The sequence below is a fragment of the Kogia breviceps genome, chromosome 2, assembly GCF_026419965.1.
Source record: "Kogia breviceps isolate mKogBre1 chromosome 2, mKogBre1 haplotype 1, whole genome shotgun sequence".
In the NCBI taxonomy this organism is placed as follows: Eukaryota; Metazoa; Chordata; class Mammalia; order Artiodactyla; family Physeteridae; genus Kogia; species Kogia breviceps.
This window is the reverse complement of record NC_081311.1, coordinates 141,367,447-141,386,430: the sequence shown is the minus strand read 5'-3', so window position 1 is coordinate 141,386,430 and position 18,984 is coordinate 141,367,447. Positions and strand designations below refer to the sequence as shown.

General features: G+C 37.2%; 1 protein-coding gene across 1 annotated transcript in view; it reads right to left on the bottom strand.

Annotated features, from left to right (window-relative positions):
* The window catches only part of METAP1D (methionyl aminopeptidase type 1D, mitochondrial), an 81,989-nt gene that overhangs the window by 6,551 nt on the left and 56,454 nt on the right, over positions 1-18,984 (bottom strand). The window contains 5 exon segments of the mRNA XM_059055595.2: positions 3,398-3,561; positions 7,192-7,234; positions 7,790-7,938; positions 9,343-9,492; positions 11,658-11,815. Coding sequence (XP_058911578.1) covers positions 3,398-3,561; positions 7,192-7,234; positions 7,790-7,938; positions 9,343-9,492; positions 11,658-11,815 — 664 coding nt within the window.

The window sequence follows — 18,984 nt, the reverse complement described above, 5'->3', positions numbered from 1 at the left end:
TGCTTACTTTCATGTGCAGAGAGAAGCAGTGTAATTGTAATTTACAGTAGCTGTCAAGAAAAATCCATCACAGATGACATTAAAATGACTTATTTTGCCTGAGCCACTTATTGTTTAAATGTGCATAATCTAATAGAAAGAGATTTTTAAAAATCTGCTTTATATTCTTCTAAATTAATATCAAAACATATACTTATGAATTAAACATTAAAAACCATTCATTGATACTTTCATCATGACATTTACAAGTATAAGTTTAAATTATTTTTGATTGAACTGTCACATATTTGTGATGCATGAATCCACACATTCACAATATCTTCATAGGTACAGCTCATATCATCTAGAGGTAATTACAAAAATACAAATTTAGAAATATTTTAAAGCAAATGCAAGTACAGTGAGTATAACACTGTAACCTGAAGATCACTAGCTATCCCTCACGAAGCAGAAGGGCACAGAGAGAACTCTTTTCATTAAACTCTTTTAGCCAATACTTCTTCAGAGATACCATCCTATCCTTTAGGTTTCAGAAAATTTCAAAATTTCCTATAAAGATCACCAGGTTTTGGGTGACATAATACTACTGAAAGATGCTTGAATGTTCTTTTCATGGTGTATCAGTAGAGGGAGGCTATGCAAAAGATGGTGAGTATCTTAAAATAAACGAGACTGAGTTGAAAGATGTTTGTCAACCTTGGGTCTGTAATGATTCCGAGTATTTTTGGCTTAAAGGTGGAGACTGTTTGTTTATTTACTCCCTTGAGATTTTGCCTGAATGAGAAAAGGCGAAATAATAGATGTCCAGAAACACTGCCTTAACACATCAGAACAAACATTTGTTAGAATTGGGGCCAGTTTCCTCTTCAGTGGCAGACATAGACCATCTAAATAATGAAATGCATTAGGGTAAAGGAAAAAGTTCATTGTTATTTTTCACATAGTTTTGTAAGTGCAGTTGTCGGGACTGATCTGGTTTTCAAAGGAGCTTGTACATGCAAATTCATCCTCTGCGAAAACTGACCTTTGTATCCAGATAGCTAAAATCCAATGTCACTTTCAATTTTACTCTTCTTCTTCTTTTTTTTTTTATGTAGCTAGAATTAATGTAGTGAATATGTAATGAAATGCATTATCCTGCATGGAGATTTATCAGATTTTCCGACTGAATGCTATGCTTTGCTAGTACTAGCTGGAGTTCACCTGCATGTTGGTGTGGCGTGTGGCTCTTTTTTGTAAAGAGTTAAGTCGTACACAAAAAAAGGGAACAAAGGTCAGCACCCAGCCGCCACTTGAATGTGAGATTTTTCTTTTTATTCCCCTTGATGTATACTAGGCTCTGTGTTATTAGTCTTAATGATGGAAAATTGTAGTGTTGATACAAATCTTTTTTTCAAAGTAGTAGGCGGGAGCTCCATTTGTTAGTAAGTTTTTTTGTGACTAAAAGCCACGGACAGTACATTTATGTAGCAGTAAAAGGCCTAGATGCTCTTTCCATAGCAGAGCTAATTATTCCTACTGTGACCTTACTGATCTAGCCTGTTCCTAGTACATCTCATCTGCACGCCTGTTCCTCTGTGTAGATGGTGTCAGAGAATATGAAAAACCCTATAATGAAACCATTTTCATGATGGAGAAAGGCTACTGGAGTTGCACTTGCTACAAAGAGGCTCAATTATATGAGTAATTGTGATAATTTTCTACATTCATAGCCTTCAATGGGGAAAAAAGAATGAGAGCCACAAAGGAAAATTACTTTAACAAGAAAGTACAGAGAGTAAAAATGGAAGAAGAGACAAAAAAGGGGAAAAAATAACCAGAAAAAAAGTTTAAAAAATAGATCTGGAGGGAGGAATAGCAAGACAGGGAGAACAACAGAAATGCTCAAAAGCCCATGTGCAGCTGTGTTGCACAATTAAATTGAATTTTTTTTTCTGCAGTTGATGAATGTGACTACTGCAAATGTGCCTCTGTAGTTAGCTATCATTTGTTGTTCCGTGACAGGAAAAGGATAATTACCTCTCAGAGAGAATCAAAGGCTGACATGCCCTTTAGACACAGCCATGAATGCAGAGCTCGATAGAATGCTTGAATAAGAATCTAGTGTTCTCTGCCCCCTTCTACTGAAGAATAAATTTTGTTAAAATGCAAGAGCACCACCAGTAAATTTGTTGAACCCTAGGTGTTCAAAAATATGAGGTACATCTATCGACTCATCCCATTTGCAAAAATAAAACTGCATTTTGAATTCATTTCTATTATATTCATGGACAGTAAGATAGTGAGATATGCATTAAATTTCTTTTCCCAGTAGGGGTCTGATTCAACATTTCCTATGAAAGAACAGAGAGACACTATCCTTTTTTCCCAGGCTAGTTAGCCTATAATTTAAAACTGTCAAAAACACAATTTTGTTCAGAGTCTTCAATAAAAGCTTCTCGCATATAACCCAAAGAGATTTTACTAAAGTTTGATTCAGACACTGTTACAATATTTTTAAAGCCATAAATACATTTAACTGATATTTTACTGCCTTTTTTCTTAAAGTATTTGAAGGCTTACGAAGAAAAAAGGCAGCATCTTTTCAAGGTGACTAAGCCTTCCATCCTTCAGACAAATGGGAAGTATTCAATGGTTCATATTAATGAGAACAGTACTTTAAAAGGTACTGATGTGATCATCTTTAACAAAATATGTTACTGTTAAATGAAAACACATATTCTGTATGTGTACTTCAAAACAGTTATGGGGAAGAAAAAGATCTAAAGTAGGTAACAGATTACAAAGAAAAGTCTTGAATTCGGAAAGTACACGTACTCTCAAAAAGCAAGCATAGAAGGCTGTGTGGAAAGTAAACAATGGTTTATAGGAAAAATGAACCAGACCAAAAAAAAAAAAAGAAAAGAAAAGAAGATCACCTTTTCCAGGCTGTTTGTTAATCCACCAATTTGAAAGGTAAGGCTTGCTTGAGCTAATCTTTTTATCTTTCTATCACAGGAATATGTTTCACTTCATGCCTTTATAAAATCTAGCTTTTCTCCTGTCTCACTATCCAAGAGTTGGGATACTTAACTCTTCTTAGTTACTCCTTCCACGTTTGGTGTGATTTTGAATATAGGAACACTACAGACCAACACGTCAAGCTAAAACTAAAGCAGTCACACAAATATTGCTTGTTGCTTCCATAAGTTTCTTTGCTGACCTGATATAATTCACTTAAAAAAATTTTTTTTTTTAAACTCAGGGAACAACACAGCAGCCTGGCAGTTCACATACTGATATCAGACTGAAATGATGGTTCTGAATAGTAAAACATGTCATCAACTTTATACCAAGCCACCAATAACCTTTGTACCATTTGCCAACCCTCCCTTTACTTGTCAGTGTTAAGGCTTACCTGATTGTGTTTCCAATTACAGAGAAGGGAGCCCCTGCTCTGCAAGCAGCAATTGCTTCATCTCTACACCTCCTGGCAACCTCCACTAACTTTTTACCACATTCATCCACATTGCCCACCAAAAATGTTTCAGAGGTGTCTCCATGGTAGCCATTGTAGTAAACCTAAACATAGGCAGAAATTTAAAAATATGTCCTTGTTTAAAAATCTACTCTCCTAATGTCTACATTGCATTCATTTATGTATTTAGTAGATTCATGTGTTTCACCCTTCCAGAATTACTGTCAAGTTTACCTACAAAAAAAGAAGAAATAGCCTTACAGAAATTACGAAGAGGAAGACATGCAATGATATTGCAAAATTTTAAAATAAATTTGTGACTAGTATGGCTATTTCAGCATTAGGATTAGCAACGTTCTTTAACATTTTGAGTCCTCATTTTATTTCTGAGACAAAATTATATATGCAGAAATAGTGACCAAAGACACTGACCCACAATTACTACAATAGGTTTAGAGAATCCAGAAGTATTTAACACAGTGAAAAGTTTCTTCAGTGTCATAAAGATACTTATCTTTTATTTACCAGTCCCACACTTGGAAGTGATAGATAATGGCAAGAAGAAATAAGATAGACATGTTGGTGATATAACAGACAGAAGGAGAATTCAGTTCCAAGAACTGAAGTGGCTCAATATCGGAATGAAAAATGTTATAGAAAAATCCTGTCTGGAAGTGGAATCTTAATCAAATGTTCCAGATAGCAGAATGTTAACAGAAAACACTATACATGGATTTTTAAAGAATCAGAATGTAACAAAACAGGCTTAAGAATAAAATTACAGAAAATAGCATTTTATCTGTCTTCAATGACTCAGAAGGTCCTGTAGGATCTTGAAAGACACCAGATTCATTATAAAAATCAATAATTACCAAACACTGTAATAACTATAGAAGGCAGAGGAGACTGGTTGAATATTGATCCTTTGATATAGCATGGAATTTGCTATTTTGCATAAACTTGTCCTATGTAATTATTTTTCACATTTCTTTCTCATGAAATAGAATGCAAAACTGTAATAAAAAAGAGATTTATCTGAGCTTTCCGTTTTAATACCAAAGTAAAATGTATACTCTTCTGCTTAAAAAATATACTCTTGTATACTCTCTGAGGGAGGCAGGAGAAGTCTTTATTTTATCCTCACTTTATAAGTCAGGAAACTGAGGCACAGACAAGTAACTTGTCTAAGGTTAGTGGCAGAATACAGAGGTAGAACTAGGTTAATATGACGGATTATTGGCTTCTAATCAAGTGTTTTCGCTACTACATCAAATAACCTTAATTACCTTGCAATAAAACACTGTTTTATATATTTATTCCCATTTGTAATCCAAGAGAGTACAAGTTTTCATTTTATACACAAGTATATAACATTTACTAATAAAGAGTAATTATTAAAACAAAATTGTAACTCTGAATGTTTGTATAGTTGCTATTTAAGTAAAAATGTATTTTTAAAAATCTTTATTTGCCTTTTCATATTACTTTTTGCTAGCTTGTAAAATGACTACTTGAAAGATTCAATATATATATAGAAATAACACTTTTGAAAGTCTGTGGCAGTTATCTATAATTACTGTTTTTACCCACAAACTATTCTTGTTTTATACTTCATTTATTTAACAAATATTTATTAAGCAACTAATATGGGTATCACATTATCTTTTTTTAACCATTCAACTTTCAAGGGGGAAAGAAGTGTATTTTCTTGTGATATATACTAATGTAAACAATTACAAAATGCAATGAGTATTTTCTGATAAAAGTATAGGATCTAATAATGGAGTCTTTCACTTAATAAAATATTTCATAAGAAATATAATTTAAGATACTGACCTGTATGTTTTCTTGGTCCCTTCACATTTCTAGACACTTGAAAATATTTCACTTTGACCATTTTAATGTTAAAAATGGAATTGTTTATTGAAAGTCTTCAGGAAACTTAGAAAAGGCATGGACTATTCTCTTTGGACACATTGGAAACAGGAAGGAAGAGTATGCTGATTTCATTCAAATAAGCAATATTTTATTAGGGGGTGATTAGGTGAGATAATAAATGAAGAGCCCCCAAATCAGGTACAATCCAAAAGAAAAGTGCATCATGAAAAATACTTCATTTCAGGTACACTTCATAAAATACTTCCTTCTACATATTCTGAGTTGGAAAGATAGCAACAATATATGTAGAATAAATGTTCAAGTATTCTAAGTAGGACAAAATGATATAGGAAAGAGGATCAGCAATAAAAGAATATTTGGCTATATCCTAAGACAAATTGATAAGAAGAAAAAAAGCTGAATTAATTTAAACAACTAAAAATTGGGCTGAACTAAACTACTGGATGCCAATCTCCACCACATTCCCACTCCCACCTAAGGTTCATGGTCTGGATATGAAATCACTATTATTAAGAATATTTCCTGGGACTTCCCTGGTGGCGCAGTGGTTAGGAATCCGCCTGCCAATGCGGGGCACATGGGTTCAAGCCCTGGTCCAGGAAGATCCCACATGCCGCAGAGCAACTAAGCCCATGTGCTACAACTATTGAGCCTGCGCTCTAGAGCCCATGAGCCACAACTACTGAGCCCATGTGCCACAATCAATGAAGCCCGCGCGCCTAGAGCCCGTGCTCCACAACAAGAGAAGCCACCGCAATGAGAAGCCTGTGCACTGCAACAAATAGCCCCCGCTTGCTGCAGCTAGAGAAAGCCCGCGTGCAGCAACAAAGACCCAACATAGCCAAAATAAATAAATAAATTTTAAAAAAAGAGAATATTTCCTCATTAATAGAAACTGTACTCCTTGAATGCTATCTCAACAAGTTCTCATCAGATGTTTAATTTATATTTATTTATTTAAAATGTATTTATTAATCATCAGATGTATAGAATTTATTTACAATCTCCATAATCCAAAGGTACCATTACAAATTTTTTTAGTAAAACGAACTGCCAAAGCACAAATAACCCAAATCTGAGAAGAGTGAAAGGCTAAGGAAATTAGAAAACGTTAGAGCTTGTACAGTTTGAAGTTCCTGTGTTAAATTACTTGGGGCTGTTATTTAAAAGAAAGGCTGTTAACCATTTGGTGAAAACTGAAGTTCAGAGAGAAAAGCACTCTGCTTGTACGCTTTGAGTTCAAGGCTCTCTATACCAGAAATGGAATACATCGTTACCTTCAGGGATTTTAATAAATCTAAGGAACACTGCTAGCAAAAGAGTTGCTGTCCAAATAGACTGACACACACAGGCCAATGTAGCCCCTAATGACAGAGTAAGATAATGACAGGCCCCACTCAAAATCAGCAGGAAGAGGAAGATCAATCTTGGCAGAGTGAAGGAAAAATGCTGGCTTTCTTCGCGTTAGCTCATCTCATACATATCTAGCTTCAGCAGCTGCCCAGTGCTGTGGGCTCTGCATTAACTACACAGTGGATCAATAACAATTACACCTTCTCAAAAACATGACACATAGCAGGATTGGGTTGACATTTCACTTAGGCCAACATTGATCTCAGTGCATCTGATTCTAGCCCTAAATTCAAGTCAGGCCTGGGTTTACTTGGAATAAACACAGAGTTAAAGACAAAAAAGGAAACCAGCTGCTTGTGTCTGGGTCTAGAAGTAAACAGCACTTCCTTCGGTGAAGTTCACATTTTCAATCCACTCTTCTTCTTGTTGCTACCGGCAATTCTGAAGTTGATCAAAGACTATTTTTTATATGATTTACTCACCGTGACATCAATGTTGATAATATCTCCATCCTGAAGAGGTCGACTGAAACATAAACAGGAAAAAAAATGGTGACAGACAGATCCCAATAAAAGGAATATAAAAATAAATATCTAATGACTACTATCACAAGCCTAATGAGTTGTGGTGATAATTCAGAGTGGAGAAGGAATGAATGGAATAACTATATCTAATCTTTAATTTATGTTAGTCACATCAATTTTTACTAGAAATACCTAAATGAACATGTATTGCCACTGGTAAAAAATCTACTTATTCTCAACAAAATATACTTAATAAGTTACCTTAATTTTACAAAGAGCCAAAGCAATAGTAGATGGTTAAAAATCTAAGATGGTAAAAGAAATACTTAATGCACAACCACTTTTTTTGTATTACATATTGCTTTAACAAACATTAAATGGTGGTATTATGTCCATTTAGAAGCAAAATACTTCAAAATTGTTGCTCTACCATAATCAGCTTCAAAAGTTTGCAGGTAGGTTTCAATTAAACTATAGTGTCTTTCAACATATGTTATAGATCTTAGTTTCGTGTTTTAGTTTCCAAAGGAACAATATGTTATTAAGCAATGAATACCTGTCAGGAATACCATGACAAAGCACGTTGTTTACAGAGGTACAAACAGATTTTGGAAAACCTCCATAGCCTAGAGGTGAGGGATAGGCATCATGACTGATGATTTCCTGATGAACAAGAGCATCTATCTCTTCAGTTGTCATGTCAACCTAAAATATTAAATAAAGAAATTGTGGAGTGACAGTTGAAGACACTTCCTGTATTTACTGACTATGCCTATAGCTACAGCCCTTCCAGATGAGGCTGTATAAATTTACTGTGATAAACTTGTGGTACAACATTTTAATAAATTATGATTAACCTTAAAATCCTATTGTACCTTTCTGACAACTGTTTGGGTATATGATGGCGTTATGGACTATTAGGAAATGGACATTTTAAAATCTAAGATCCTTTCAATCACTTGTGAGTCATTAAATGACATGACTCCTTTTTAGCCTGAAGGTTTAAAAAATATGTTCTGAGGCAATTCCTTCCTCTTCTTCAATGGTTAGTGCCCTGGGCTAACCGAAGCATACAAATTCTCAAAAGGATCTTCAATTTAGATGACAAAGCTTGAAAAGTAGGTCAAACCACACCTTTTTATCTCAGCGAAACATTACATGGGTTTTGCCACAATGGCATGGAGGTTATGGATCATCATTTAAAAAACTAAGTCTGATACATTTTGTAGAGATTCGGGTTCACTAATCTTGATTTCTTTCAGGCCTAAATAAATCAGTGTGTTTTCAAAAAGTATTTTTCCCTTACCAGAAGGTATCCAATTGCTCCCAAACTAGAAGAAAACTGAAATCAAGTTTTGTGGGCACATGAGGACTATCTCCATAAACTCATAAATCATGAGCAAAATTCTAAAACAAAATCTTTTATTAAAAAGTATTTCTTCAAGAGATTTCTTTATGTTATTTTATATTCACATTATGGTTAGTTGTGTTTCTATAACAAGTCTATTACACAAATGATACACTAAGTGTTTCATCTTTGAGTCTCACTTCCTAAATTCTGCCCACCTTTTGGAAACTACAGTATTTTCTTTTATGATTCTTACATAGCAGGATTCAGATTCAGTTTCAGATTATTCCAAAAGACCTAAATCTTGTAGTAAGATAGTTGTACATAATTACATTGCTGAATTACCTATAGCTTAGTGTATCTGGTCTGTCTTTCTTTGCAGAGCCAATGTAAGAAAATAAGAGACAAAGGATGAGGCAAAGCAACTCTTCAGGCACATGGAAATAATGTGGGGAATAAAAGCAGAAACTACAGGCAGGAGTAAGAGGGGAAGAGTCAAAGCCATCTGCCATGGATCAACTTGGATAGGCCGATTGTGCTCAAAGTATCTCCAGAATTCTGCTACTTAATATCAAATTTGTATTTTCAATGATCTCTTGAATAAACACAGAAATAATACGATCCCTTTCCCCTATCCCAAGGCTTTACTTAATTTTAACAAATTAGTTGTGTACAAAAGAAGAGTTAAAGGGAAAGGGAAAAAAGGGGAGGAGGGTTTGTTGCCCCTTATGTAAGTCTTCCGAGGCTTGGTGAGACGCCACCTTTAAACTCTTCCCGGCCAGGAGGAGGACATGGCGGGCCAGCTGACAAGCCTGACGAAGCCCTTGAATCTGATCTTCATTCTTAACTTCTATGCTGTCTCCCCAGTCGGGTACAATGCCTGTCGTCACATAGTCTGGCTTCTTTATGTGCTTGAGGAAAAAGGATTGAAAACGAAGATCAGAACCCAGTGCATGACAATGGGATCATTTTTTCGGACACAGCCTCCTGCTTCATGGAGCTCTGCCCTTCCTGCCGGAGCACCGACCTCTGAAGCCAGCACAACAGACCCTCCAGGCTGCCCCCAGTTCCTTCCCCTGCCCTTTTGAACTTAACATGGCCTGTTAGTGCTGCCTCTGGATGGTCTGTTAACCTTTCTGTGCTTTGAGTCACACTGGACTGAAGGAGACTTCTGGTCAAAACAAACAGGAGTTTTCTTCCTTCTCCAACCCTGTTAGAAGCCTATTCCCATTGATAACAAATAGCACCAAGCTTCCCAATTGCCAAATGGTTAATTAAGAGCACTTTCATCTCCTTGACACAAAGATAAATTTATGCAAAGGATAGCTCACAACACCCTCTCCCAATGAATATATGTAACAGGCTGACTGTCAAGTTCATGGACGCCTATCACATATGCACTTCTCTTACACTTTGCAACTGTACCCAAACTAAGAAAGAACTAGAGGACAAAACGAAACAGCTCTCTTTCCTTTTCCTTTCTTTTTTTTTCAAGTACATAAAAAAACTTTGAACACTTCCATCATTTGTCAAAAACAAACTCCCCTCTCCTCTAAAACTCAAAATATTCAACTCTGATCACCCTTGGAGAACATTCTCCACCACTAACTTAAATCCATGGGCAGTATTCAGAAAATAAATACTACCTTACACACAGAGCTCCTTTCCTTTTCTTTTTCTTTTTAAAAAAATTTATTTATTTTTATTTTTGTCTGTCTTAGGTCTTTGTTGCTGCGCGTGGGGTTTCTCTAGTTGCGGCGAGTGGGGGCTACTCTTCGTTGCGGTTCATGGGCTTCTCATTGGGTGGCTTCTCTTGTTGCAGAGCAAGGGCTTTAGGTGCGTGGGCTTCAGTAGTTGTGGCATGCGGGCTCAGTAGTTTTAGCTCGTGGGCTCTAGAGCGCAGGCTCCATAGTTGTGGCACACGGGCTTAGTTGCTCCGCGGCATGTGGGATCTTCCCAGATCAGGGCTCGAACCCGTGTCCCCTGCACTGGCAGTTGGATTCTTAACCACTGTGCCACCAGGGAAGTCCCAGAGCTCCTTTCAGTCCCAAGGTTTTGCACAGCTCTTTACAAACTGTTTATGGCAACTGCTACATAAGTTTTGTTGAACAGTACCCAGTAAGGCTACACAGCAGTTGGGGACAGGAAGCTGAGAGAGGTAACGCTATTCAGTGGACATCACAGCATCTCTGGAAGGGCTGAGGTTAGGGGTCTGCACTTTTTGAACTGCATCATGCAGGATTTAAGAACCTTCACTTATTCTTGTGTTCAGATGGGCTTTTCTGACACAAGTAACGCCATTGATTGGGCTGCAGCAGCCGAGCTCGGGGTGAGCATCTTCTCTGCTACAGCTTTACCACTAGCACCCACAAAGCACACCCGGTCTCCCACAGCTCTGCCTCCTCTCTCTTTGCAATCTGGCCAGGTTACAACCACAGGCAGAAGGGCTGTTGGCTTATCACTGAAATTCTAAAACAATACATTCACCTCTCTGGAGACTTCTTTTTTCTGTTCTACTAAGGAAACACCAGAAACATACTCTGGGCTCTGGTGGCCTGTCTTGTCAGTCCTAGTCACAAAAATGGGCCACTCACCTTAAGGGAGTATGATATACTTAATGTGGGTTTACTGCAAAAAAAACAAAAACAAAAACAAAAAAAAAAAACAGAAAAAGAGGGAAAGCAGGTGACTTTTGTGACAAATCTATATTTCTTTCACCTATTCTCGTTCTTCCTAAACCATCCCCACACCTCCTTTACATTGCATTTTGGAAAAATGGGCAGATTGTCTATAATCTTATCTTCATGGTAGAAATTTAATATGGAAATTTTCATGATAGAAACTTAAATTCTAAGTGAATTAAGCAGTTATAAGCTCAGTGCTTTATTTAAAAAAATGAATATTATAGAACTGCAGGATGTTAAAACTTCCCAAACCACAGTTTTAAATCACAGACCAAGTTTAAAAATTATAATTCAAACAGCTCAGAAATCAAAGGTGCAAAAACACTTGATTGCTTCTGAAGTTAACCTTTATCTTGGCTGGAAAAAGCAGCAAATAATAGGCAATACAGTACCTTAGGGACTGGATGAGCTGAAGAAACTGCAGCCGGCAAAACTATACTGTGTGAAATCTCTCTTTGTCTCCGGAAAAAGAAATTTCTTCTTTGTTGACTGCTTGACTGCTTGTGTAAGTAGATATGATTGAGGGGTGAAGAGAAAATCCTGTGACAACCTAGAAGCAGAAATAGACATATCTTAAGTAAAAAAAACCTACTTAGTGCTACATTTTAAGATGTTGCGTTGTTGTCTATTAAATCATTATTATAATCCTTTATTGGCTCAAAAAGAAAAAGCCCCAAATAGAAAGGAAAGCAGTGGTATTCTGAGTTCTAGTACAATAGTAGCAAAGCATATTTATTAGCTAATAGTATGTTTACATAAATGTTTGCAATGGAAAACTCTATTCTAATGGGAAAAAAAACATGTAGAAACATCTGCTAAACACCAGGTCTATAAAAAGAGCAATTTCTGCTGTGGTACCTTAAAAGCAGCCATGTCCAGGATAACCCTAGATTCAGGGCACTGTTTGGGTGGCTTTATATTCTTTAAAGCCATTTTTCCTTTCACGAATCCTGGACAAATTGCCAGCTGCACTTTCTGCCCTCGATAGGATTACTACTCTGTGTTAAGTTCATGTGCAGCGAGGCATTATACTGAAATTCATTGTAATGAATGCTCAAGTCAGATAAAGACTAAATAGCAAAACTGTAGGGTGTAACCCTGAAAGAAAATGAATGTAGGGTCCTAAAGTACCCACAACAGGAATTTAGAAATATCTATCAAAATTTTAAATGCACACATCCTTTGACTTAGCAATTCATCTCCTAGCACTCTACTGTATGCAATGATGGATGTTTGAAGATGAATTGTAACACTGTTTGTGGTAGAAAAAAATGGGAAATAATCCAAATGTCCATCCGTAGGGGACTGGTTAAATATATTATGGTAAATCTATACAACAGAAAACTATAGAGGTATTAAAAAGAATAAGCTAAATCATCTCTATGTATTGACATTGAGAGAGGTCACAATATATTGTTAGGAAAATAGCAAATGCTGAGCAGTACATATTAAAAGCTCATTAAAAGGAGCTTATGTAAAAAGCTCATGTAAAAAGAACTTATACATTTATACAGGCTTGTTATATGCCTATAAAATTTCTGAAAATTGATATTCATCAATAGTGGTTATTTCTGGGCTATCTGATTGGGGCTGGGGTGGGGAGGAAGACTTCCTGATTCCTTCTGTTTTCTTCTGTACTGATTGACTTTTAAAAACATTCACTTGCATTACTTTTATAATCAAAACAATAGTTTTAAAAATCCCCAACATGCCATAATTGCATGTCGGGTTGGCAAACTACAGCCCAAAGGGCAAATCTGCCCTGCTGCCTATTTTTATATAGCCCCAACCTAAAAATGGTTTTTATATTTATAAATGGTTGAAAAAAATCATATTTTGTAATGTGAAATTATACAATATTCAAATTTCAGTGCCCATAAATAAAGGTTTATTGGAACATAAACATAGCTACACTCATTCACTTACAATTAGCCATGGCTGTTTTTGAGCGACAGTGGCAGAGTTGAGTAGTTGTGACAGAGAACATATGGCTCACAAAGCCCAAGATATTTACTACCTGCCCCTTAGAGGAGAATTTTGTTGACTCCTGGTCTAGAGCACTGGTTCTCAAAATGTGGTACCCAGACCAGCATATTAGTATCACATGGGGAAAAGATGCAAATTCTTGGGCCCCTCCTCAATTTACTGACTCAGACTCTGGAATGTGGTCAGCAATCTGTGTTTTAACAATCCCTCACCAGAGTGATTCTCATGCACACTAAAGTTTGAGAATTACTGGCCTAGAGTAATCTTTCAGCTTTGAAACATAATGGAAACACAAATTACAGGTGAGTATTAGCTCCAAAACTCAAGATCTCTAAGTGAATGGGAAAAAGGCACAGATGCAAACAAACCCCAGTAGTCATTGATTCAGTGTCCTAAGTTTCACTCAATTATGTTCTTCCAGAAAGCTGAAAGTAACATTGTTGAATCAAACTTACAGAGGTGTTTCAGGTATTATTTTAAACAATTCCAAATACCAGACAAAATGCTGCCAGTAATATCACTTCTTTAAAAAAAAAAAGAGTTGCTTGATAGAGGCAGGTACATATTCCCTAAAGCTTGTAAAGTACAACATTTCCCTAAAGACAACACCACCAGCCCCAGGATGTTAACTGTATATGAGGGGCAGGGTAGTCTCCTAGTAAAAGCAGATGGTTGGAACACAGAAGCCTGGACTTCTGTCTCAGCTCTACTACTTGTTAGCTGTGTGGCCCTGAGCAAGTGTCTTGTTTTGAGTCTCAACTGAGAATTAATTGGAATAAAGTCTGTGAAAGGGCCCTGCATTTAGTAGATGCTCAAAAAATGGTAGTTCCTTCAAGAATACTTGAAAAGTAAAATGAGAAAGAAACCCTGGGCTTCACTATAGCTTCTAATACTGAGAACTTATTGTGCGTCAATTACTATGCTAGGCCCTTTACATATGGTAGCTCATTAATCTTCCTGAGAACCCTGTAAACTGTTATTACTCATTCTACAGTTGAAGATACGGAAGCACACAAAGGTAAGTAACTCTGCCAGAGTGCCAAAGCTGCGGGAAAGGAGGTCCAGTTGCCTTCATGAAGTATATTGCTCTCCCACGCGTGAGAAAAAGATGAGCTAACAACACACAAGGACACACTCTGAAAATGTAAAAGGCCTCACAGAACTAGTAAAAGTTACCATTATTATTATTATTTTTTTTTTGCAAAAGTGGTGATGGGTTGACCTAATCCATCCTCTTTCTCAAGCCAAACTCCCTTTGCTGACTAAATACATGCTGTAGAGGTTTGGCTGGGCAGTCTGTGGACACAGAATGGAAAATCTGGATCCCAGTTAAAGCCAAGGAAAGGCTCAGGTGGAATCAATCCATGATTCTGGGCTTCCTAACTGCATCCCTAGGTAGGACCAAAGACAAGCTCCCAAGTATTTCCCTTCTGAGAAAAGCATGTATTATGATGACTATTAATAATGATAACACTAATAGAAATAGAAAACAATAATAGTGGTTAACACTTAATGGCCAGTTTCTTTAATTAAGCACAGTGCTAGGTGCTCCACATACATTAAGTCTTACCAGTGCTGTTAGGGAGGCGGGCAGCTGTTGATGTCACTATTTTATGGATGAGGAACAAAGGCTCACACCTCTGGTGGCCCCAGCTAGAGTCCTCGAAGTCCAAATCCAGGGCTGTGTCTGCCGCTCCAAGCTGCCTTTCAACAGTGTGCACGGGCTCTAGTAGCTGGTATGCTTTGCTATAGCATGTGTTCTTTCAGGGATTCAATTTCAAAGAAATTTTTTTTTAATCATGAAAAAAAATAAACGTCATGGAACCAGTCAACATTCAGAAGGAAGGTATTTTTCATGAAAAGTCTTAGAACTGATTTAACTGGGAGGCATTGTGGTAGTGAAAATAACACGAGCTTTGAAGTCAGATATGAATTACCAAAACTTCTGAGCCCCACTTTCTTCACCATTACATGGGAATAGTAGTGCTTTCCTCACCACCAGGTTGTTGTGAACATTAGCTGAGATAACACATATCCCTAAACCATCTTTTAAAAGTAGGTGCTCCATGGGGGAGTTCCCTGGTGGCCTAGTGGTTAGGATTCCAGGTTTTCACTGCCATGGCCTGGGTTCAATCCCTGGTCGGGGAACTGAGATCCCACAAGACATGTGGTGTGGCCAAAAAAATAAAAATAAAAAAGTAGGCACTCCATAAATGCTAATGTCTTTTCCTTTCCCTTCTCAACACTCAACATGTTTACCTGTGGGCCTCGAAATTTACTTATTCTTTTATTTGACAATTACTTACTCAGCTCCTCCTACATGCCATGCTTTGGACATGAGGTGAACCAGGTGACAAAGTCCCTGCCTCAGGGAGCTCATGTTCCATGGTGCGACAGAGACAAGAGGCAAATACATTCGATTATATCAGATGATGATATTCCTGATGAAAAATGGGCCCGAATGACACTGCATTGGAGCTAGAGGTTCTGCTCCTGGTCCTGCCAGGAGCTACCTGTGTGACCTCGGGCAGTAACAACAGCAGTGAACACTGGCTGAGAGCCTACTGGTGCCAAGCTCTGTGCTGAGCACTTCACAGACACTATCAACTGCTACAAAAGGTTTAGTAAAATGAGGGAGTGAACTTCATAATCTTTGAGGTCTATATTTTTAAAATATAAATTTATTTAGTTATTCTTGGCTGCGTTGGGTCTTTGTTGCTGTGCACAGGCTTTCTCTAGTTGCAGTGAACTGGGGCTACTCTTGGTTGCGGTGCACGGGCTTCTCATTGCGGTGGCTTCTCTTGCTGTGGGGCATGGGCTCTAGGCGCATGGGCTTCAGTAGTTGTGCATCGTGGGCTCTAGAGTGCAGGGTCAGTAGTTGTGGTGCACGGGCTTAGTTGCTCTGTGGCATGTGGGATCTTTCCGGACCAGGGCTCGAACCCGTCCCCTGCATTGGCAGGCGGATTCTTAACCACTGCACCACCAGAGAAGTCCCTGAGGTCTCTTTCAGTTCTGACATGTATGCCTGCATTCAGCAGCTTCTGACTGTCATGCTATGTCCCAGGCAATGGGATGATGTAGAGTCTGATCAATTTTAGGACTCATGCAGATATTTTTCAATGCAGCTGATAACACAAAAGAGAGGTCATCTTTATCAGTATTATCAAGTTCAAGTACACAGTCATTACAGGGGGAATCTTTCCAATGTTCTTAAACTCAAGGCATGAAGTCATCAGGTCTCTACTAGGAGATCTGAATGAGGCTTCTGAGGCATTCACTTCTTGAATGAACAGTGTTGCCAACATACCTGTTCTGCTAAATAATGGGCTCACTGCCAGAAAGAGGGAAGCACCTCCACACATGACTTAAACATTGGGAACACAGCCTGAACATATCCAATCTGTTGAAAATTATGGTTTTGCAGTGTTCTTAGCAACTCCACTTTCATAAGATACATTTTTATTGGAAGCAAAATCTTTTCTTTCAATCTGATAAAAGACACCCTATAAATGTTGTCACAAAGTAACAGGATAATAAGGTACCATACCGTGTTTATTCTACTAACTATTCATTACAAACCAGAAAAAAAAAATTTAGTGTTTTCACAGGTGAAATGAAGAAATGGTCTTACATCAATATGTGCCTTTAGAAGATAATGGCTCTCCAATTAACATGACAAAAAATGTGGGGGGGGGAGATCCTCAACTTTGCTTATCATAGCATAATTGATAAATAGCAATTAACACATTTTCTAAATGCAGAGTGAGTAAAATTAAAATCCCCCATCCCAATTATACTCAGGGTCACAAACTACATTATCTGCTATAGATCACTCTAGAAAAGGTTTGTTGAATTTCCTATATATTTCCTTTCTTTGTAGAAGCACTGCTTTGTACATCCAAAATGAACACATATGTTATACATCTGTTATATCTCAATTTAAAAAATAACTAAATAGAAGAACTGCTGATACATTCTAATAACTACATGTAACTTCCAACTTGCTACTGTCAATGTTACACAGCTAATTTGAGGCATGATGTCCATCATCAGAGGCAGGGACACCAGGCAGGTTTCCATCAGCCTCGGGACTCGCCCCTTGGTCTTCTGGGCACCATCATTCACCCAGGACCCACAGCAAACCCTCTTTTGTTAAAGCTATTTTTAGGAAACAAGGGTTAAGTTGACTAATCTGAAGTTTAGGAGATGCCAGTAGGAAATCATCAGAAACCTCAGAAGAGGAGAGCCCCAGAACAGCAAGGAGCTGCTTTGGACTAATTTGATCTTAAAAGACATGATCATAGCGAGTGTTGTTACTGTCAATTATGTAACAGAAACTCTATATGAGGTTTCCTTAGGCAGTAAATCTATACCTTATTCGTTATGAATACTAGAATACTTACTGTTATCACAGGTAAGAACAAGAATTTATTTTCAGTGTCATAAAAATTCTATCAGCTCCTAGTTTGAGTTGAATGTCAAAAATTATAAGCAACTGCTTCTTTCCTTCCGGAGGAACACACTGTGTGGCCTGAATGTCTATTGAAATTGCTATATGCCCTTTGGATCCTGCAGCACATTTTTCATATTCTAAATTTGTACTTGAAATGTAAATCTAGGTTACAGTTTTAAATATTTTCATATTCGGTAATAACATCAATTTCTAAAAGCTGCGTTTTATTTCCCTTTACAGATTAAGTCTGAAAGGTGGGACTACAGAATTGAAGTATGATGGGGGAAGAATGCATTTAAAATAACTAATATTGCTGCACTTGACATGCCCTATATTCACTGGCCTCTTACTCAGGGTTCATTTTAATTGTTGTCTGTGCGTGCATTCTATACCACATAATGAGAAGCTTCCATTTCACCCACTGAGCCCTGGGTTTTTATGTGCACCTCTACTAATGACCCTTAATTAAGCCGATTTTACCCTCGGAAATGCAAGTTTTCTTTTGGTCAACAAGTATTTCTAAGAGAGAGTTCTGAATGAACTTCCAAAGAGACATTTAAAATGCCTATTTATGCTTATTATCTTAAGCAGTTGTAAAACTGAACAAAGTACATTTGTACTCAGGTATGGGCTACCAACACCTCTATGTTTCACTGTACTTTTCCAGGGAAGCACTTTCACCCTCCAGAGTGCCATCAATCCTCAGTTATGTTATGTTTCAGAGGCTTCAAGTATCTGGGTAGAAAACAACACAATAAAGTAGCCTGTATCACTTTACATTAGCCAACAATGTCAACCAGAGATAATATGTAATTTAAAAGACACCCTGTAAAATGTCTTGCTGAATGTATTTTTTCATAATGATCAGCAAATGTCAAAGTCTAGTAACAAAACTATTATTTATAGCATATCAACATCTAATTGATTTTACAAATGGAGGCAATTATTTTGGATGAAGGGAGGAATGCCTGCCAGATTTAAATGATTTATGATTACTAAGAGAAAACAACAATGTTTTGCTAATTCATTTTCAAATATGGCTCTTACACTCATTGATGATTTTAATTTTAAATCAAAGGCGTTGCTAAAATAATACATTAACTCTAAAAAAAAGCAACTTTGTGACAGCAATTCAAGACATTTTTAACTGTTTAGAAATATTGCTTCCTACAGTAGGCTCAGGAGGGACTGTACCACAGAAATACATTTTCAAGGTGCTGATTTAGAACCACAGAAAGATCCCAGTTCATGAACTCCAACCAATTACCCAGGGTAGGAGC